We start from the raw sequence: 23301 nt of genomic DNA, 5'->3' as shown, positions 1-23301 counted from the left end.
CCGAAACGTCCCCCATTCCTTCTCTCCAGTTGCTGCCTGTCCCACTGAGTTATTCCAGCATTTTGTGTCTATCTTCGATCTTCGATTTAAACCAGCATCTGCAGTTCTTTCCTACACACCTTGTGGTCACTCAAGAGTGCAGTCAATGTTTCGTAAGAAATCATTATTCACAAGTTCACAATGACATTCTTATTTGCAGCAGCATAACAGTCAGTACAGTAAACACTGTACTAATAATAAAGAAACAAAGTTCAATAAATTTAAAAATAACAATTTTATTGCCAAAGAGAAGATCTGAAGTTCCTAGTGCAACAAAGACTGTTTGTAGTTGGTAGTTTAGTTTTGTTTGTAGTGTTCGAGAGCCTGGTGGTTGTTGGGAAGAAGCGGTTCCTGAACCTGGAGGTCAGGCTTTTCAGACTCCTGTACCTTCTTCCCGAAGGCAGGAGTGTGATCAGGGTGTGGCCAGGATGGTGTGGGTCCTTGTTGTTGCTGCAAAAGATACATACAAGGGTGCTCGCAATTTTCTTGGTTGAGTTAAAGGTTTGTGTCTGAAATTCACCAGCTAAATTACCAGCAAATCAAAACCAGGAGTCATTTAAACTAACGCTCCAGAATTCAATTTCACAGCCATTTACACATTAACCCCGAACCTTGGCTGATAATAACTTCCTGAAATAAATGAATACATTTGATAAAAGATGTTCCATTGTTTACCAAGGCAATTAAAACTTCAATTGATGGTCGATTAATATTTTAATTGCAATTTATTATTTTAATTACTTGGAGGTCCTAATGTTAAATAGGTTGTTTCGTTATTATTTTATCCATTGTTTACCTAACACAATAATTTCCTTTTGCTATTTGTTCTTCGTTGCACATTCCATTTCTTATTTTATTCCAATAGTTAATTGTATCAACATAGAACATAGAATATAGCACAGGGACAGGCCCTTCAGCCCACAATACCTGTGCCAAACATAAGTTCATAAGTGATAGGTGCTGAATTCGGCCCATATAGACAATAGACAATAGGTGCAGGAAGAGGCCATTCGGACCTTCGAGCCTGCACCACCATTCAATGTGATCATGGCTGATCATTCTCAATCAGTACCCCGTTCCTGCCTTCTCCCCATACCCCCTGACTCTGCTATCCTTAAGAGCTCTATCTGGCTCTCTCTTGAAAGCATTCAGAGAATTGGCCTCCACTGCCTTCTGAGGCAGAGAATTCCACAGATTTACAACTCTCTGACTGCAAAAAGTTTTTCCTCATCTCTGTTCTAAATGGCCTACCCCTTATTCTTAAACTGTGGCCCCTTGTTCTGGACTCCCCCAACATTGGGAACATGTTTCCTGCCTCTAGCGTGTCCAACCCCTTAATAATCTTATATGTTTCGATAAGATCTCCTCTCATCCTTCTAAATTCCAGTGTATACAAGCTAAATTCCAGTATTCAAGTCCTATAAAGCTGCCTTATGACCTCTTGACTCTTATGCTCAATGCCCCGACTAATGAAGGCAAGCACACCATATATCGACCATGTTTATTTTCTGAACTGCTCCCTGGAATAAATCAGTTCCTTTACCAATTACCTTCAGATTCAGTAGAATTTTTTTTTTTTCTTTATTACCAAATGTACAATTTTTACTACTGATGTACAAGCTCCTACAATAACACACCATTAGAATGCTGTGTAAAACTCCTGGGTTTAATTACCTGCATAGAACTGGGAGAAAATGGATGTGAAAAAGTTGATCATTTGTGACAATCAGACACACGGTTTGTAAAATGTACATTTGACCGTTTTAAAACTCTTTCTGTTCAATGGCAACTCAGGCATTGGTAGCAAGGATTAATTAATGAAAGATTTAAACTGAGCTGATTTGCATTCATTTCATCATGAAAATCTTTCACAGCACTTTATTAATAGGTACAGTATACATTTTGTAGCCAGATTAAATTAGAATCTGTTTACTCGAGGGCAAAACAAGTGATGAAGACTTTTAAATGAAATGTTACATAAAAAATGTTCGATAAATGTACAGAAATGTCCCATAAAAAATAATTCCACCCCCACCTCTCTTTTCCAGCTTTCTCCACCCTACTTCAATCAAGGGTCCGAATCCAAAACGTTGTCTGTCCAGTCCTTCCGCGATATCTTGAATCCAGTAGCACAAAGAGACTTAGTTAGGTTTACAGTAGATGCCAGATTTCTAGGTGCAGTGCAGTCACAGAATGAACTAAACAGGACAAGTGACGAGACAGAACAATGGCAAGTGAAATTTCACACAGCCAAGTATAAGGGAGGTAGGGTTGCCAATTTCCTCACTACCAAATACGAGACAAGGTAATATCACCGCCCCGCGCCCCACATGACCTCACCCAGCCATCGGCCACGTGCTCCCGCTCCACCAATGGCGGCTGCCCGGGCCAGGAGGCCGCCAACGGTGGAGCGAGAGCATGTGGCCGCTGGCCGGGTGAGGTCACGTGGGGCGCGGGGCGGTGATGTCATCCTTTGTCCCTTATTTGGGAGTGAGGAAGTTGGCAACCCTACTAATACGGTCCCATACGGGACAAACTAATTTAGCCCAAAATACGGGATGTCCCGGCTAATACGGGACAGTTGGCAACCCTAAAGGGAGGTGACACGCATTGCAAATAATGTTAAAGTAGCGAAAAATAAAATTGAAAGAGATCAGGGATATCTTCACACCTAAGCATGACCACTGTGGTGCAGCTGGTAGAATTGCTGCCTCACAGCGCCAGAGACCTGGGTTCGATCCTGACCTCAGGTGCTGTCTGTGCGGAGTTTGCACGTTTTCCCTGTGACCATGTGGGGTTCCTCCAGGTGCTCCTTGACTCTCTTACTCTCTGTGACTCTATCACAAACAGAAGTATTATTATAATTATATGTGAATGAATTATAATTTTGCCCCAAATTATATACTAATAAAGAACAAGAACCCATAAACCTGACGTAACATTCTGTTTCAAGCAATCTTCAAGCAAATTTATTTTCTGAAAGATGAACAAGTACAATTGTAAGTCCAGCATAAATATGTAATTATTGTCGACAACCTTCCATATAACTCTTCAGATGGACAAAATAATATGCAGAATGCAGCTAATTCTTTGTAATTAACTTTTAAATATAGACAGGATTTTATGTTTCTATCCGGCTCTCAGATTTCAAACTGGAATTCTCATAGGATTCTCCAAACATTCCCACTTCAAACAGAATCAGTACTTTATGTCCCAGAAGAGAATAAGAGAGAAACTTTCTGGATTTTTGAAAATGTAGTTACTCAAATTTAAAATTAAATGTATATTGAAAGCATTGTTCAGATTTAAATTACTCAACTTTCTAACCCATCTGTACTGACGTCACGGGTACTGACCTCCCCACTATTGAAGGGATCCAGGCGATGCTTCATAAAGGCAGCCAGCCAGCTTCATCAGGGAGCCACTACACCCTGGCCACTCTCTCATCTCGCTCCTATCATCGGGAAGAAGGTGCAGGAGCCTGAAAAATGTGGCCTCCAGGTTCAAGAACAGCTTCTTCACAGCAACCATAAGGTCATAAGTGACAGAAGAATTAGGCCATTCGGCCCATCAAGTCTACTCCACCATTCAATCATGGCTGATCTATCTCTCCCTCTCAACCCCATTCTCCTGTCTTCTCCCCATAACCTGGACACCCTTATGAAAATCAACCTCTTGAACACTGCACAACACGAACCTCAGCAACTGTGACCTTCTATGGACTGTATCGTTGTTTACACGATGGACTTTGTTTTTTTTTAGATTATTTCAAACTTTTGAAACAAGGAATATAATATAAGCAACGTCCTATCCAAATACCAGCCATGTATCTCTGATGCTCCAGCGCACAGTTACTTGCGTTACTCAATTACTCAATCAATCAATTGCACCTCTCCGTATTCATGTCCTCAGATACACTATGCATTGATACAATCAGTTCAACCTCAAGCACAATAGATAGTATAGGAAAGTTACAGTACAATCAGTTACTCATTCTATCGCTAGAGTTTAAAAGAATGGGAGGAGGGGGGACCTCATTGAAACATACAGAGTAGTGAAAGACTTGGAATAGAGTGGATGTGGAGAGGATGTTTCCACCAGTGGGAGAGTCTAGGACTGGAAGTCACAGCCTTAGAATTAAAGGACGTCCTTTTAGGAAGGAGATGAGGTGGAATTTCTTTAGTCAGAGGGCGGTGAATCTGTGCGATTCTTTGCCACAGACGGCTGTGGAGGACAAGCCAGTGGATATATACTTCAGGCAGAGATAGATAACCCAGTTCTCCCTCTATCTTCCTGTCTCCACCTATATCCTTCCTTTGTCCTTCCCCCCCTGACATCAGTCTGAAGAAGGGTCTCGACCCGAAACGTCACCCATTCCTTCTCTCCTGAGATGCTGCCTGACCTGCTGAGTTACTCCAGCATTTTGTGAAATAAATACCTTTCGATTTGTACCAGCATTTGCAGTTATTTTCTTACACTAGATAAGATTCTTGATTAGTGCGGGGTTAGCCAGAGGTTACGGGGAGAAGGCAGGAGAATGGGGTTGAGAGGGGAGAGATAGAGCAGTCGTGAGTGGTTGGCGGAGTAGACTCGATGGGCCGAACAGTCCTAATTCTGCTCCAACCCACTTTTATGACCTGATGGATGAACTTCCCCCAATGGGTGGGGAAGCCAAAGGGAGCGGTGGCGCGCAGGCGCTGCGGGGAGGAATGAGCATGTTATTAGCATGTTATTAGCATCTGGTTAGCATGTGATTACCATCTGATTTAGCGCGCGGCTGACGCACTTCCGGCGGATGTGGCCGGCTGTGTTGGCATGGTGAAGTAGGTGAGGTGCGAGCGGCCGTTTGACAGCACGATCCCCGCCCGCCCGCCCGCCCGACGCGGTAAGCCCGTTGTTGCTCCCCCCCTACACACACACACACACACCCGACGCGCGGAGCCGAGGGGAACGGGACAAGAAAAAAGGGTCAATAAGCGGCCGAGGCCGCGGCTGGTTACCGGGGGGGCAGCGGCGGCGGTTGTTGTGCTGCGGGCTCAGGGCAGGCAGACAGCCCGCCGCAGCGCCCCCCGCAGGCTGGGCAGAGCAACTGCAGCCAGAGCTCCCAAACGACAACAACAAAGACTTTTGACAATGGAGACCTTTTACACAATAGACAATAGGTGCAGGAAGTGGCCATTCGGCCCTTCGAGCCAGCACCACTATTCAATGTGATCATGGATGATCATTCTCAACCAGTACCCCGTTCCTGCCTTCTCCCCATACCCCCTGACTCCGCTGTCCTTAAGAGCTCTATCTAGCTCTTGAATACATTCAGAGGATTGGCCTCCACTGCCTTCTGAGGCCTTTAGCAGACGCTGGAATCTCGAATAAAGGCCGAGGTTTATTATTGGCATGGTGTGTGCGCGCCGAGCTACAATAAATAGATAGATGGACACAAAAATGCTGGAGTAACTCAGCGGGACAGGCAGTAGTAGCAACAAAAAAAAGTGTTGGCAATTGAGATACCACCAGGATCTTTCAGATGCTGGAAGCTCGAATAAAGAAAGGTCTAGGTTTATTATTTCTCAATGTGTGCTGAGCTGAGGTATTGTAAGAAAATAACTGCAGATGCTAGTACAAATCGAAGGCATTTATTTCACAAAATGCTGGAGTAACTCAGCAGGTCAGGCAGCATCTCAGGAGAGAAGGAATGGGTGACGTTTCGGGTCGAGACCCTTCTTCAGACGAGGGTCTCGACCCGAAACGTCACCCATTCCTTCTCCTGAGATGCTGCCTGACCTGCTGAGTTACTCCAGCATTTTGTGAAATAAATACCTGAGCTGAGGTATGCTATCTATTGCGGATAGACACAAAATGCTGGAGTAACTCAGCGGGTTCGGGCAGCTTCTCTGGAGAAAAGTAATGGGTGATATTTTGGGTCGAGACCCTTCTTCAGACTTGAGACTGGAGAAAGAACACTAGAGATGTGGATATCAACAACACTGTTAACAATGGAGACGCCAAGAGCAGCAGATGCTGGAGTCTTGAATAAAGATTTACGTTTATTATTGTCATATGTGACGAAGTACACCATCGATTGTAGATAGACACAAAATGCTGGAGTAACTCAGTGGGTCAGGCAGCATTTCAGGAGAGAAGGAAAGGGTAGGAAGGACCAGCAGATGCTGGTTTACACCAAAAATAGATATAAAATGCTGGGATAACTTCGGAACAGGCAGTAGCAAAACAAGTGTTGACAATAGAGACAATAGAACTCAGCGGGGCAGGCAGCATCTCTGGAGAGAAGGATTGGGTGACATTTCTGGTCGAGAAGCCTGTCTGAAGAGTTGGACCATTAGAGTCTTCTACTTTCTATGATTAGTGTAATTTAGAGATACAGCATGGAAAGAAGCCCTTCGGCCCATTGAGTCCATGCCAACAATTTGTGGACGTGACTGCAGACCGACATCACTAATCATTTGTTCTACATCGCTCTACATCACCGTCTATATCTCTCATTTCCCTCTCCCCTGACTCTCAGTCTGAAGAAGGGTCCTGCCCTGAAACGTCACCCATTCCTTCTCTCCAAAGATGCTGCCTGTCCCACTGAGTTTTACTCCAGTATTTTGTGCCCATCTTCAGTGTAAACCAACATTTGCATTTCCTTCCTATATTATCTATTGTGCCTGAGTTTGAACTGATTGTATCAATGCGTGGTATGTCTGAGGACATAATGCAGAGAGGTGCAGGAAACTGCAGAACAAAAAACACAAAGCGCTGGGGTAACCCAGTGGGTCAGGCAGCATCTCTGGAGAACATGGATCTGTGGATGTCCACATTCTCCAGAAATGCTGCCTGACCTGCTGAGTTAACCCAGCACTTTGTGTTCATTTGTGTAAAGTGCATCTGCAGTTCCAAGTTTCTACACAGTATATCTGATCATTTTGGATAGCGTGCAAAACAAAGCTTTTCACAGTACCTTGGTGCATGTGACAATAATAATAAACCTAATATGCTGGACATGAATGCAGAGAGCAACAAGGAACCGCATAGCAAAAAACACACAGTGCTGGAGTAACGCAACGGGTCAGGCAGCATCTGTGGAGGCATGTACAGGCAATGTTTTGGGTCGGAGCCCTTCAAGCTGATTATAGGATGGGGGAGAAAGTTGGGGGAAAAAAAGTGGTGGTAGCATAAAGCCAGTTAAGTGACAGGTGTAAATACATAGAACTGCAGATGCTGGTTTGCAAAAAAGGATACAAAGTGCTGGAGTAACTCAACGAATTAGGGAGCATCTGTAAAGACCATGAATAGGTAATGTTTTTGCTTGGGACCCTTCAGACGGATTGTAGTGTGGGTGGGGGAGGGGCGGGGCAGAAAGCTGGAAAAGAGAGGTGGGGGATGCCACAAAGCCTGACTAGTGATGGGTGGATACAGGTGAGAAGACAAAAAACAGTGTGATAAGGGGACTAGAGGTGAGAAATGTAAAGCTAGAGGAAGGAATACAGATGGAAGAGGACTGGGGGTAGGGGATAGTGGGAGAAATGTTTAGCACGTGGATATGGAGGGATTATGGATCACATGCAGGCAGTGGAGGTCAGTTTAACTTGGCATCTTGTTCATCATGACATTGGGCCGATGATCCTGTTCCTGGGCTGTACTGTTCTACATTCTTAAACTGATAAAAAAATTACCTTGATTAGGATTAGGATGCAACGACCTCTGATATGCTTGGTGTTACCACAGACAAAGAGCGTGCAAGGTTTGTGAAGGGCGATGGCACACGGAGTAGGTTGGATTTAATGTGATCTTCACACATGGTAGTGCACACAGACTATATATAGTCTTTCCAGAAAATCAGTTTTGAGGATTTGAGTGAAAATGGAGTTGACATTTGAGGGAAGAGGGTGGTCCATAGGGTGTTTGCAACTAACTGGATAGACTAGAGTGTTTTCATCTCCTATGTTTTTCTATAAAGAACAATGTTAGACACAGTAGGGATCCTCTTAAGCTCTCACATTCAGTAAATATCAAGCATTGCTTTATAGTTTATGGAAAAGAGCCTGTAAAGCAGTATATTTCAAAGAACAAATAATATTGTTTTAAATGTTATTTGTATCCTGTGCTATTTAGGGGCTGATAAGCATATGAAATATAATCTTGATTTTAATAGATTATGCTGGTGCATATTTATTTATATAAGCGTGTTGCCAGATCGAAGTAAAACACTATCTCGAGGCCCAAAATCCTGGTTACATTGCCATTTGGAGGTCAAAGTGCCCTAAGAATTGCTGAAATCACAATTTACTTGCAAAATAATCACAAACAGGCATAGCAAAATCTGATTTCTTCTTGAGCTGCCTTTAGGTGTTACATTTGTTTTGAAATGGAGCAAATACTCTCTTTGACGCACATAATACATTTCAAAGACATTAAGCAATTTAAGTGAACTATAATCCCGGCTTGATTTTTTTTTGTGTGTCACTGGCTGAAGGGTAGCAATTAAAAATGGGTGCTTTCTAATTTTGTTTCTGCTTTGTGGCTCTAGTAATATGATATAGTTAAAGTTTTTATTTTTACGAGAAGATCTGGTGCTTTTAAATGCTGCTCGATGTTTTGGTCAGTTTTCAATTTATAATTGGAGTCCAAAATTCAAAATGTAACTGTGAGTGCATGCTTGGTGAGGTTAAAAAATGAGATTGGCTCTGGCTCAAATTCATTCAATCTTGCATCTATCATAGCTGGAATCACACGTACACATTTTTTGTGTGTAGGCCGGATATGATTTGTTTTGAAGTTTGCCCTCTGGTTCCAACTGCATTGCAAAATATTTATTTTTAGAATTCCTTGACTTCAGTTAAAATTGAAGTGAATTTTTGATTTGTACACACAGTGATCATCAATAGTTAATAGTGCTTTCTTTGTCACATATGCAATTGAACAGTGAAATTCTTTTTGCATCTATCACACTGTAGGCGCTGCACATTATTCAAAACCTAACGTCTGGTCGGCCGCGCGCTCGATTTACTGGAGCAGTTCCCGTGAGCTGACGTCCCTCTCCTCGTCCGGCCCTCTCTGTGTCCCGGGGGTGCCTCCTGCAGCCGACCCCCGTTCACCGTCCTACCGGCCCTTGCTTCTAGCGCCCAGCGTCTCTAGCTCCCTCCTGGTTGCTCCGTTCGTCGAGCGTCCGGGCAGGTTACCAATCCCACCGACCAACGAGCCTTTGTGCAGATCATCTACCTGCCTGGATTATTTGATTGTTTTAAAAAATCTTATTGCATTGATTTGCTTATCAAAAGTTCTCCTGTTTTTAATTGTTGCCAGATGGAACCTCTTGATATTCATTTTCAAAAGCCTGTGAGAAACGCTGCATGGATTAACTAAAGTAATATATTGTATAATTTTAGACACAGTATGGCAGAGATTGGATGCTGGTGTGGAAGGAAGATGTTTCACATAAGCCAGGAGAGCCAAGTAACAAATGCTGGAGTGACATGAAGAAGTAATGAAGAAGAATGCATTGGTCAGGGAATGTATGTCAATTGGTTGAAGATTGGTGTATTGGGTGGGTGTTGGGATGACACTTGGTTGAAAAAGAAATGCAAGGAAAATATTGTCAAGTCCTGGGTTACAGCGGAGAGCATTGGCTGACTTATTATGATGACTTGCCAACTTCCAACAATGTGAACAATAGGTTACAAATGAGAGTGTTTACACCTATGATGTTCACAGAGGATTTCTATTTTTAGTTTTGTCTTTCTTGGCTTCTGAAGGAACTGACTGTTGGCATGAATACCAAAAGCACAGTCTACCCTTTTAATAACAGGAAGTTTGGCCTGTGTAAGATCTCAAGACAGCTTGATTGTGTTAGCCATGCTGAAAAATGATCAATTCAGCGTCCTAAACAAGGATCTTGGGGTGAAGCTGACACACTGTAAGTGGGCATGGAACCATCTGATCTGTAAATTAATTAAAAGTCTTGTTAGTTTTTTTGTTTAGAGATACAGCGCGGAAACATGCCCTTTGGCCGCACTGACCAGCGATCCCCGCACATTAACACTAACTTACACATACTAGGGACAATTTTACATTTATACCAAGCCAATTAACCTACAACCTGTACGTCTTTGGAGTGTGGGAGGAAACCGAAGATCTCAGGGAAAACCCACACAGGTCATGGGGAGAATACTACAGACAGCACCCGTAGTCAGGATCGAACCCAACCCGGGTCTCTGGCGCTGTAAGGCAGTAGCTCTACTGCTGCACCACCGCACCTCCCTGTACAGTCTTATCCAATAAGTTGCTGAGGCAACAAGAGCACATTTAAGTTCTTTGATGCACCTGGTAGCATTTGAAGCATTACAAAAATATTCGATGGACTGAGAAAATAACAGTTTTAATGGTACCATTGAACTACTAACGCTCTCAAAACTAAATTGTGCAGGTTTATAGAAATTCTGCAATGTACTATTGTTCAAACCAAACTACCATTAACACTGTAGTAATAGTTTCCAGAGAAATAGGTAATGTGATTGGAATCATAAGTCTTTGGCAGTTCTTAAGTTGTTGGTTGATCAGTTTTCAGAGCTCTGGTCATTATATGGTTAAGGGAATTACTTGCATACCAAGGTTTACATATCCTGATTTTTTTTTAAACCTGTTTATTAAAACTGTAGAACAAAAGTATGATTTTTTTGTTGATTGCTAGTAAAGATTCCAGGACGTCTCTTGATTATGCAGTCCATCTTCATGTGTGCTATCCATCCATTTTCATCCAAACAAACATTCATTGCAGTGGTAAGCAATTTGATGATGCTGGATTTTTAGTTGGCAATCACGTCCAGGCAATTTATGTGAAATCAGACTCTTGGGCCACCTCTCTTCGTGTGTTTTTTAAAACGTCCAATGCATTTGTAATGCAGTTGCTACAACGTGTAACTTTTATTAGCATGGGTGTTTGAAAATAACTCTTTAATTAAGATGAGATTTTTTTTTTAAAGCCGAATGTCATACTTTGCTAGGATTTATATTCCAGTTTTATTTGATACAGGAAAATATCAAAGACAGACGATTTTTGTGTGTAAACAATTTAAAATTAAATACCAATTTCAAGCACAAAATTTACCTCCATTATGATCTTGAACAACATTTATTTATTTATCAAACTTTTGAATAGCTGTGAAATTGAGTTTGTTTTGTTCCATGTGGTACTTATTAATCTCTTTAATATCACAGTCTTAACTGCTGAGAAAGATGGGAGGAGCTGTCAGCGCTGGTGAAGATAATGATGATTTAATTGACAACCTTAAAGAAGCGCACTACATCCGAACAGAGGTGGTCGAACAAGCTTTCCGGGCCATAGATCGTGCTGATTATTACTTGGAAATTTACAAAGATAATGCCTACAAAGACTTGGCTTGGAAAAATGGTAACATCCATTTGTCTGCACCGTGCATTTACTCGGAGGTCATGGAAGCGTTGGACCTACAGTCCGGACTGTCCTTTTTGAACCTTGGAAGTGGCACTGGGTATTTGAGTACAATGGTTGGTTTAATTTTAGGTGAGCCAATATATTTGTTTGTTTTATGGTTTCCACTAATTGTGGTAAAATACCTAAAAGCTATTTTAAAAGGAAGCATGCAGGTCCTTTCCCAAGTTACAACAGGGTTCCGTTCCTGTAGCGGGCAAATTCACCCGGCTGTCACCCAAGTGCTTATTCACATCTACGGCCTCATTCATATATATCTGCATATGTTGGTTGCTCGTACGCTGGGGAGGACCTGTGGTATAAGTTTACAAAATCTGTAATATGCATCAGGATAACAACTAATTTCACTGACTATAAACGGTTCAATCAGTTATAACCTCGAGTATGTGCTTTTCCACCTTCCATAAACTTGAGTTCTTCCAAAACTCTGCTGTCTGCATTCTTAATATGGATCAAGTCTTGTTCACCTGTTCCGCCTGTGCTGATTGTTCTTTGAATTGAATACATTTTATTGGCCACGTAAGTATGCATACAAGGAATTTGCCTTGGTGCTTTTTTTCTTGCAAGTAACAACACGATATACAGTAAACAATTAAGAATGAAACATAATTTAAACATGTGAAGAATGAAATAAAATAGCAGAGCAAAAGGAGGCTACAGACTTTTGGTTGTTGAATAGAGTTACTGCTCGTGGAGAAAAGCTGTTTTTATGTCTGGCTGTGGCAGCTTTGACAGTCCGGAGTCGCCTTCCAGAGGGAAGTGCTTCAAATAGTTTGTGACCAGGGTGAGAGGGGTCAGAGATGATCTTACCCACTCGCTTCCTTTATTATCTTTAGTATTGTAACATTTTCATTTTAAGTCTTAATTATGTTTTTCAATCCTCCCATGATTCCACTCCTCTCCTTTCTAACGTCTTCCAAATTTCTGAGATTTTGTGCTTTCCACGATTCCGTTTTGACATATTTCCCTTTTTCCTGAAGGCTCATCAACTGGAGGTAGACCAATAATCTGCCTTGGCTTTAATCCCTAGAATTTTTTCACTATGCCTTCTTGGCTCCGTTCAATCAAAGACACAGATTTGTCGGTGTACTTATTATAATATGTCGTTGTATAGTTGAGTCAGATCTTGTTGGGTAATTATTTGTGTAAACACCTTGGCATGTTTGTTCAGTGTTAAAGATCCTATACAAATTAAATTGTTGTTTTTTTTTGTTCTTTAAAGATACCAACGATAATTTATTTTAGATATGTAACTTACCAAAGTTGGCTCTGCATATTTCATCCACCACATTTTGGGTGTTTTTCAAAATTTCCACGTTCGATTGCAATGATGGGGTCATAACAATGTGGAACTTGCATCAGACTAGTTTACAACTTAGATTGCATTATAATCTTTCATTACTGAAATTCTTGTTCCATTTGCTGATTATTTGACTAAAATTCGTCGTGGCTATTCCTCGAGGTTGAGGGTGATGGTCAACGTTCCGTTGATTTTATGAACTCTCAGGTGGCTTATGAGTCCAAAGTTGAGCGATTGAATCACGTATTCACCGCTTCCATGCCGGTTCCTGACTAGGAGCTTCCAGCCAACATGTAACCTGCTCTCGTCGCCCTTCCCCGATCGCCAAAAGTCTTGAGTGAAGTTTTGTGCTGCTCACAGAACGAAGACACCTGTGCGTGTGTTTGTTTAACGTGTACTTGATGTTGCACTCCAAGAGGCACACAGTCCTTCACAAATCAATCAACTCATTCTAGTGGCAAGGGAACCAAGACGATTGGAGCTGATAGATCTGTTGCAGCTATCACAAAATGCTGGAGTAACTCAGCGGGTCAGGCAGCATCTCAGGAGAGAAGGGATGGGTGACGTTTCGGGTCGAGACCCTTCTTCAGACCTGTTGCAGCCTTCATCCGCCTTCATAGCTGTTGAGTTCAAGATAACTTTGTCTGGTCCACCGTTGAGGTCTTGGAGGTTGGATCGTTCTTAGTCTGGACCCTCATCCTCGACCTTACCGTCATGGGTGGCCCTACCAGAAGCTAGCGCTTCCCACGGCATCGCTCCCGGAATCATGGGGGCACGCAAGCCTCTTCACCACGACAAGGTGAACGATCTGAAGAGGTGACTAAAATTACAATTCATTTCAATAATAACTAATAGTGATAGACCACAAAGTGTCATACCGGTTACAATGGAGATGCAATGAACTGCAATTGCTGGAATCTTGAACAAAACACTAAGTGCTGAAATAACTCAGCAAGTCAAGCAGCATCTGTGGAGGGAATGGATAGGGGGGTGTTTTGAAGAAGGATCCTGACCGGAAACATCACTTATCCACAATGGTTACAATGTTGGATAAATTATTTTAGATAGGGATGTTTTACTCTTTTTGAAAGGCATTCCCTTTTCTACCATCAATATATGGGTTCACTTGTGAAGCAATGTTTATCAGTTTTATCTTTTTTATAGTCGACTGTAATGCAGTCGCTTATTGTTTGTATGTGGTTATAAACTAGGGAAATTAGCTGGTAAGCACATCATTTTAATATTACACTGTTTCACTTGTTTTAAAGTTGGTATTTTTATTTGAAAAAATTGTGACATTTTCTATCAGTACATAACATCATATAGTTCATGTTCAGAGCTAATGATCATATTAAAATGTAACCAAAATCCTGAAGGTAAAAAAAAAATAGCCAATTTAGGTTTAGAAAAAAAAAAATGTTATTCAGGTCCTCTTTATTAAATGTAAGCAGATTTGGTTTCCTTTCCTGACTACAATTCTTTCATTAACAACCTAGCTTCTGCCCACAGGGCCATTTGGAGTCAATCATGGAATAGAGCTACACGTTGATGTTGTTGAATATGCCAACCAAAAGCTTGAGAACTTCATCAAGACAAGTGACAGCTTTGATAAGTGAGTACTCTGGGCCATGATCTAAACATTTCTAAATCAATTAGATATTAAGGGAGAAATTGTGGGCTTTTCCAAAATGGGTGAATCCAAACTGAAACTACATATGCTTGGTCAGACACAATAAAACATTTCACAAATCACACCGATTTTCAAATTGTATTGAAAATACATATTCTTGTACAAGGTACCATGGTCTGGTGCTAACCTTCTCATGAAAATAATTACTAAACTAATCTGAGAACATGGATAGGTGACATTTTGGGTCGGGACCCCACTTGAGACGAATGGATGTTTGAAGAAGGGTTCCGACCCGAAATGTTCCTATCCATGTTCTCCAAAGATGCTGCCTGATCCGCAGAGTTACTCCAGCACTCTGTCTGTTATATTTTCTGTTCCCTTTAAACATGGGTTCATTGTAAAATTTATATCTCACAGTGTGGCATGTTTTTTTTTTAAAGTAAAATTTAGTGTGTAAGTAACATCCTGAAAATTCTTCATCCAAAGTTCCATGCGTGCCAGATTGTCTGCAGTTTTAATAGAAAAATAACTGGAGATGCTGGTACAAATCGAAGGTATCACAAAATACTGGAGTAACTCAGCAGGTCAGGCAGCATCTCTGGAGAGAAGGAATGGGTGACGTTTCGGGTCGAGACCCTTCTTCAGACTGAAGTCCACATCAGTCTGAAGAAGGGTCGAGACCCGAAACGTCACCCATTCCTTCTCTCCAGAGATGCTGCCTGACCTGCTGAGTTACTCCAGCAATTTGTGATACCTTCAGTCTGCAGTTTTAATGTACTTTATTCATGAATAATTCTTCCAGTAATTGCCATGAGCTTTACAGAAAATACTTTTTAATGATCATTCAGAAATCTAGCAAACCTGAGTCTATTCTTAAGGGTGTTTCACATTATTCCTGTTTAACCTTAATTGCCAATTTCACAGATTGGAATCAATGAATTTGCCGAAGTGTACTCTTGAACAGTGTTGTTTTTCCTTGGATAAATGCGCTGGTGAAGCACATCAACAAAGAATACGTAGATAATTGCAAAGTTGCCAATGTAAATGAAACAAATGACCTTGTTTGCAAAGATAAATAAGGCTTGGGTAGTCAATAGCATGGACTATACTATACCATAGCATGGTTTAATACATGGATCCACAATGTTAATTGAACAAAACATTCAAAAGCAACCTTATCTCCGCTTCCTCTCTTAGTATTGATACTTTCTGATTTTGCAAAGATGTTTTTTGAGTTGCACAAGTTAAGCAGCCAACCTTTTGGATGTATAAGTGCATCTCGTGTCCATTCGAACATTTAACACATGGATCACAGCATAACAATTTGTTATTAATTGATTCCATCTCCCCCCCCCCCCCATGCTCGTTCTGTCCCTGGAGCATTGCGCTCAATTCTGACATCTTAAGTTGCTGCTCTGAGTAGTTTTGTTTAGTTTGGAGATACAGCGCAGAAACAGGCCCTTCGGCCCACCAACCCCACATCGACCAGTGATCCCTGCATGTTAACACTATCCTACACACACTTTAGGGACAGTTTACACATATACCAAACCAATTTCCCTACATACTTTTATGTCATTGGAGTGTGGGAGGAAACCGAAGATCTCGGAGTAAACCCCCATGCAGGTCACGGGGAGAACGTACCAACTCTGTACAGACAGCACCAGGAGTCGGGATCAAACCTGGGCCTCCAGTGCTGCAAGCGCTGTAAGGCAGCAACGGTACTGCTAAATTAAACACACGGTATTAAACATGCTCTGTATTGTTGCTCGTGCAGGAAGTTGAATCGGCATCATTTCAAAGAAACATTTTTATCATGCAGAGATCTAACAACATAAAAGAGACCATTTTGACCAAGCCGCAGCGGACTCTGCAGAGGAGCTGTTTTCTAACTGATTACTTGTATCCTTTAATAATACAGCAAAGCAGCAAGAAAGCAGTGCTTATCTTTATGGTTGAGTATTCTAATCTTATTTGGCTTCATTGCCACTTGCCAAGTATTACATGCTCCACTAGATCGTGCTGGAAATAAATTATTTTAAACTGCCCCTTTATAATGTTTCTAATATTAATGCAAAGATTATGATACCGTCTTGTTAATTCATTAAGAAATGGATCGCACACTAATTCCTTTCAAATATTTGCACTTTTGGATGCGAGAATCCCGTCTGCTCTGAAGTCGTTGCTATGACGAATGCAACCCTGGTTTTGCAACTCTTTCATCATAGCTTCATGCTCTATCCTCAAATCCTACCCTATACCCACTGTGATTCAAGCACAGTTTGTAGGAAACAACTGCAGATGCTGATTTAAATCGAAGGTAGACACAAAATGCTTTAGTTACTCAGCGGGACAGGCAGCATCTCTGGAGAGAAGGAATGGGTGACGTTTCGGGTCGAGTCTCGACCCGAAACGTTACCCATTCCTTCTCTTCAGAGATGCTGCCTGTCCTGCTAAGTTACCCCAGCATTTTGTGCCTACCTGTGATTCAAGGACATATTGCTATTCAGAATTTTTTCAGCTGTGACAAAATCAATACACACCAAGTTTTTATATTCTCTACTTTAAATATGTAACAGTCCTATTCAACTCTTTCAATGGCAAGTGGGTTTTTTAAAGATAGATCTTGGTACGTACACATTGGACTACCATCCTTCCCAATTTTAATTTTATATTTTCATTGATTTTTGTTTTCCATTTTTACAAAGATTATACTTTCCATCTATTTCCACTGAGTTGTGTTTCCACTTCCACACACTTACTCTAATACGTGTACATCCTCCTGTGAGCTCCTGCATTCTTACCTGCCATTTTCTGCACCCGCTATTTTTATTATCCTTTTGATTGCATTCCTTTCAAATGACCAATGATTGGAGAACAAAGATTCTCACGCAGATCCCAGCAAAACGCAGCTTGGTAATCCAAGAAGCATTCATTTACTATCAAGATGAACTGAACTAAAACAATCTTCCCATGTTTGTGATATTCTGTAAATTTAGGTTTGAATTCTGCGAGCCATCCTTTGTGGTGGGTAACTGTCTGGAGATTGCTTCAGACAGCCGCCAGTACGACAGAGTCTACTGTGGGGCCGGAGTTCAAAAAGATCACGAAGAGTACATGAGAAACCTTATAAAAGTTGGTGGAGTCCTTGTCTTGCCACTGGAAGAGAAGGTAAGTTCACATTTAGTGTGCCATCCCTGTGTCTTTCACAGTCGCTCTTCCACTCATAGGTTCACAAGTTATAGGAGTTGAATTAGGCCATTTGGCCCATCGAGTCCACTACGCCATTCAATCATGGCTGTTCTCTGCCTCCTAACCCCATTCTCCTGCCTTCTCCCCATAACCTCTGTCACCTGTACTAAACAAGAATCTTTCTATCTCTGCCTTAAAAATATCCACTGACTTGGCCTCCACAGCCCTGGTGGCAACGAATTTTCTTCCACATCTCAAAAGACATTTGGTTTTGTAGATTAATTAGCCACTGCACACTGTAAATATCCCATGATTCGTGGGTGAGTGGTGGAATATGGAGGGGAGGAGGAGGGGGGGGTGGTTGGGTGGGCGGCTAGCTCTGGGAATGTGGGGAGAACAATATTGGATCAACGTGGGATTGATGTAAATAGTTACTTGATGGTCAGTGTGGACTTGATGGGTCAAAGGACATGTTGCCATATGACCACCAAGGCTCTGGTATTCCATAGATTTTGTTTTAGTGAAAATTGTTACAGTAAAGTCTTGTCTCCATGCGCCTCTGCCCATTCTGAGTACCTCTATTCGGCACCCCCTTCATCTTGTCCCATCCTTCCCACACCCACCACAGCTTCAGTGTAAAGAAAATAAATCCAGCCTGTCCAGTGTCTCCTCGTAACTAAAGCACTCCAGGCAAAGATCTGGTGAACCCACTCTACAAAACCAGAGAGACGTTCTGAACAGCTATCTACCTCTTTGGTGACCCTCTGACTATTCTCGATCGGACTTTGCTGGCTTTACCTTGCACTAAACGTTATTCCCTTATATAGGCACATAATGCTGGAGTAACTCAGCAGGACAGGCAGCATCTCCTGAGAGAAGGAATGGGTGACGTTTCGGGTCTAGAAGGGTTTCGACCCAAAACGCTACCCATTCCTTCTCTCCAGAGATGCTGCCTGTTCCGCTGAGTTACTCCAGCATTTTGTGAAATAAATATCTTTATACACTGTAAATTGTAATCATGTATTGTCTTTCCACAGACTCCTTAAGAATAAGGGGTAGGCCATTTAGGACTGAGATGAGGAAAAACGTTTTCACCCAGAGAGTTGTGAATCTGTGGAATTCTCTGCCACAGAAGGCAGTGGAGGCCAATTCACTGGATGTTTTCAAGAGAGAGTTAGATTTAGCTCTTTGGGCTAACGGAATCAAGGCATATGGGGAAAAAGCAGGAACGGTGTACTGATTTTAGATGATCAGCCATGATCATATTGAATGGCGGTGCTGGCTCGAAGTGCCGAATGGCTTACACCTGCACCTATTTTTCTATTTCTATGATTCTATGACTGGATAACATGCAACAAACACTTTTCACTGTACCTCGGTACACGTGACAATAAACTAAAGTAAACTAAACTTTTCAGTTCAATCACATCCTACATATAGTGTAGCAACCAGACCTGTACACAGTACTTGAGCTGTGACCAAACTAATATTTAAAAAGTTTTACAATAACATCCCTGCTCTTATATTTTATGTCTGGCTAACAAAGAAAGTATCCTCTATGTGTTCTCCACCCACCTTATCTATTTGTGCTGTCACCTTTAGAGATCCTTGCACATATATATACATATCAAGGTCTCTCAGATCCTCAATACTCTGGACATACCTTGTATTGTGTATTCTGTACTCTTATTAGATCTTAGTTTAGTTTAGAGATACAGCGTGGAAACAGGCTCTTCGGCCCACTAAGCCCTCGCCAACTAGCAATCATCTGTATACTAGCTCTATCCTGCACACACTAGGGACAATTTACAGAAGCCAATTAGCCTACAAACCTATATGTCTGGAGTGTGGGAGGAAACTGGAGCTTTCCCACGGGGTCACAGGGAGAACGTACAAACTGCGTGCAGATAGCACTCGTGGTCAGGATCGAACCCGGGTCTCCGGTTGCTGTAAGGCAGCAACTCTATTGTTGAGCCGCCCACATCTCTCAAAGTGCATCTTCACACTTACAATGATTAAACTCCATTTTGCCCATTTTATTAAATGGTTAGGTATCAACCTGTGGTCTAAGACATCTCCCATATTACTACTGTACTTGCACCTTTCTCTAATCTGTTTTATCTCCCTTACCTCTGCCCTTGAGTTCAACTTTCCCATCTCTTTTTCTATTAAGATAGACACAAAATGCTGGAGTAACTCAGGCGGTACAGGCAACATCTCTGGAGAGAAGGAGTGGGTTATGTTTTGGGTCGAGACCCTTCTTCAGACTGATAACTGCATCTGCAGTTCTTTCCAAGTGCTTTTCTAATAATCCTGTTTTCATTAAACAACTGCCCATGCAACTTCTACTCTGCCCTTTTTTGTCTGAATTCCCATTATGCATGCCTAATAGTCAGGAAACACGCAAAAAGTTTTTTTTTTAATGCATCTGCTTAATCAAAAATTGAATCATAAAGCTTAAGTTTTGATTAACTAACAACCAAAAGCCCAAAACTTCTACAGAAAAGAATTCTTGGCAAGAAAGAAGATAATTACATTAATTGCATTACATTGTTCAGTGAACAAAATTCCTACATTTATAATTATTTTTCTTTCAATTATTCGGGACTTGTTGCTCTTTGAAAATTTCTCCATTTAATGTTACTTTTTATTTGCAGCTTCAAATTATTTCTGTATTCTTTGTTGCAGCTAACTAAAATAATGCGTACAGGATTGAATACTTGGGAAACAGAAAAGATTTTGGCTGTCTCGTTTGCTCCTCTAATACAACCTTGCAGTGCAGATGGTGGAAAAGTGCGAACAGTCCAATTACGTAAGTTTCATCAGTCTGAGTTTATCAACAGCCTTTTGTACTTGGTGAAATTTAAATTTTCTAATAATTCATAACATCATCAGTGATAGGATTAGAATTAGGCTATTTGGCCCATCAAGTCTACTCCGCCATTCAATCATGGCTGATCTATCTCTCCCTCCTAATCCCATTTTCCTGTCTTCTCCCCATAACCTGTGACACTCGTACTGATTAAAAGTACCATTAGCAAATTTGCAGATGATACTAAGCTGGGGGGGTAGTGTGAATTGTGAGGAAGATGCAATAAGGCTGCAGGGTGTCTTGGACAGGTTGTGTGAATGGGCGGATACATGGCAGATGCAGTTTAATGTAGATAAGTGTGAGGTTATTCACTTTGGAAGTAAGAATAGAAAGACAGATTATTATCTGAATGGTGTCAAGTTAGGAAGAGGGGATGTTCAACGAGATCTGGGTGTCCTAGTGCATCAGTCACTGAAAGGAAGCATGCAGGTACAGCAGGCAGTGAAGAAAGCCAATGGAATGTTGGCCTTCATAACAAGAGGAGTTGAGTATAGGAGCAAAGAGGTCCTTCTACAGTTGTACCGGGCCCTGGTGAGACCGCACCTGGAGTACTGTGCAGTTTTGGTCTCCAAATTTGAGGAAGGATATTCTTGCTATTGAGGGCGTGCAGCGTAGGTTCACTAGGTTAATTCCCGGAATGGCGGGACTGTCGTATGTTGAAAGGCTGGAGCGATTGGGCTTGTATACACTGAAGGATGAGGGGGGATCTTATTGAAACATATAAGATAATTAGGGGATTGGACACATTAGAGGCAGGAAACATGTTCCCAATGTTGGGGGAGTCCAGAACAAGGGACCACAGTTTAAGAATAAGGGGTAGGCCATTTAGAACTGAGATGAGGAAGAACTTTTTCAGTCAGAGAGTTGTGAATCTGTGGAATTCTCTGCCTCGGAAGGCAGTGGAGGCCAATTCTCTGAATGCATTCAAGAGAGAGCTAGATAGAGCTCTTAAGGATAGTGCAGTCAGGGGGTATGGGGAGAAGGCAGGAACGGGGTACTGATTGAGAATGATCAGCCATGATCACATTGAATGGCGGTGCTGGCTCGAAGGGCCGAATGGCCTCCTCCTGCACCTATTGTCTATTGTGTATAATCCATCTATCTCAGCCTTACAGATATCCACTGACTTGGCCTCCACAGCCTTCTGTGGCAAAGAATTCCACAGATTCACCACCCTCTGACTAAAGAAATTCCTCGTCCTCTCCTTCCTAAAGGAACGTCCTTTAATTCTGAGGGTGTGACCTCTGGTCCTAGACTCTCTCACCAGTGGAAACATCCTCACCACATCCAATTGGATGAATATTTTTAGTCTTGCCGTTCATCTATATTCGCTTTCCCCAGTGAGCGACTATTCGCTTTCCCCAGTGTTTGTTATTCTCGAGCTGCTGCATCAATAAAACGTACAAATGCGGCTTCCTGTGCCACTTTTTGCTGAACTTGCTACACAAAGTGGAATATGAAGTGGTTTGAGCAGGAATTTTAGAGGGTCTGTTTCTCTGCTGTGTCTTTAAAACTAATAATCAGTTTTAATTTATGCAAGTATATAAATATATATATATATATATTCTCAAAGTGAATTGTTTGTAAAGAACTTTGTTTTTCCACAGCTTCAGTTAGCGTTGGAAGCCTGCAAGAATTAACTCGGATCTGTATTCGTCGGACTCTTAAGAATACAATAAACCAGGAGAAGACAAGCAATGGCATTCCCCCGAAGGTCCCGTCCAGGTTTAAACGCAGGCGGATCCGCAAGAGGCGAATGGATGCGATTGTCTTGGTGGATAAGCAGGTCTTTGCGAGTCGAATTTCAAATCCTTTCGATAACAACAATAATAATGAGGACTTGGAGGATGTTAGAAGAGACGACGATGACAAAGAATACTGCGATTTCAAACCAGAGCCTTCACTCTGTCTGCTTCGGGAAAAGATCTTGAGCTTGCCTTTACCAGAGCCATTAAAATTATACCTTCTGTACTACAGAGATAAATAAGTCTTGGAACTAACTGCTGGTAATAACTGTAATATTGCACTTAAGTTAAAGTTTAAAAACAAGGGGACGTATACTGCAATGAAATAAGTGAGCACTTTTACAGGCTTGTTTTGATTAGCAATTTCCTATTAATAGTTTCATACTGAATTTGTTTTTCTCATTTTAAAAAGTTTATAGCATAAATTGTGTAGAGTATTTGCAAACCTAACGTATGCTTTGCTCTCTGTACATTTACTGCTTCATCTGTCACAAGCACTTCTTCAAAAGCAGCAGACAAGGTCGAAAGGAGACATTTTAAATGTTTATTCCTGTGAAACAACTGTTTCTGGCGGCTTGAACCTTACTATTTAAACAAAATATTGTAATTTGTATTAACTTAGTTAAATACTGTTTAGCTCAGAGTAAAGCTGGCGATTCCAAGCACAATTCTGTGCTTTATATGCCAAAATTGTTTTATAAAGGAACCGTTAAGATGTAACTAGAATTTTTTCATATTAGCTTAATTTAAAAATAAACGTTACTGCTGTAACAATTTGATTCTTTTTGCAGATTGCTTGGTAGATGAACTGATGTTATCAAATACTTGTTCAGTCATTTCTCTGCAATAAATAAAGCAAAATAAAACTTGGTCTTAGTTACTTAATTCCTTTTTCTTCATCGTTAATACTTGTTCTTGATTCAAGTGTAGATTTTGTGTGCCAACTATGACTTAACGGACCAGAAACTTAGATTAGTTTGCTGATTTGGGCTGTGATAGTACAAATGGATGTTTTGAAAAGATTGGAAAAACATCACCGTTGGAATTGTAGAA

The 23301-nt window shown here is 41.4% G+C and overlaps 1 protein-coding gene and 1 long non-coding RNA gene across 5 annotated transcripts; one reads left to right on the top strand and one right to left on the bottom strand.

Moving 5' to 3' along the window:
* Nucleotides 1–255: 255 nt before the first annotated feature.
* Nucleotides 256–5104, bottom strand: LOC144604557 (uncharacterized). Of its 3 annotated transcripts, none has more exons than XR_013548738.1 (3): nt 5040–5104; nt 3396–3520; nt 256–2155 (listed from the first exon to the last, which is right to left on the bottom strand). It is a non-coding gene; the product is annotated as an uncharacterized LOC144604557 (long non-coding RNA). The 3 variants fall into 3 exon arrangements; XR_013548739.1 differs by lacking the exon at nt 5040–5104 and having other exon boundaries at nt 256–489; nt 2075–2155; nt 3396–3551; XR_013548737.1 differs by lacking the exon at nt 5040–5104 and having other exon boundaries at nt 3396–3551.
* On the top strand, nt 4842–23117 carry LOC144604556 (protein-L-isoaspartate O-methyltransferase domain-containing protein 2-like). 2 transcript variants are annotated; one of them, XM_078419122.1, is made up of 6 exons: nt 4842–4924; nt 11257–11581; nt 14319–14421; nt 17439–17610; nt 20320–20443; nt 22111–23117. In XM_078419122.1, the coding sequence occupies exons 2-6, from the start codon at nt 11275–11277 to the stop codon at nt 22488–22490; spliced, it is 1086 nt and encodes a 361-aa protein (XP_078275248.1). In that variant the 5' UTR covers nt 4842–4924; nt 11257–11274; the 3' UTR covers nt 22491–23117. The 2 variants fall into 2 exon arrangements, with proteins under 2 accessions (XP_078275248.1, XP_078275247.1); XM_078419121.1 differs by lacking the exon at nt 4842–4924 and adding an exon at nt 9429–9554.
* The last annotated feature ends 184 nt before the right edge of the window (nt 23118–23301 follow it).

Source organism: Rhinoraja longicauda, chromosome 22, assembly GCF_053455715.1.
Source record: "Rhinoraja longicauda isolate Sanriku21f chromosome 22, sRhiLon1.1, whole genome shotgun sequence".
Classification (NCBI taxonomy): Eukaryota; Metazoa; Chordata; class Chondrichthyes; order Rajiformes; family Arhynchobatidae; genus Rhinoraja; species Rhinoraja longicauda.
This window is presented reverse-complemented; position numbering and strand designations above follow the sequence as displayed.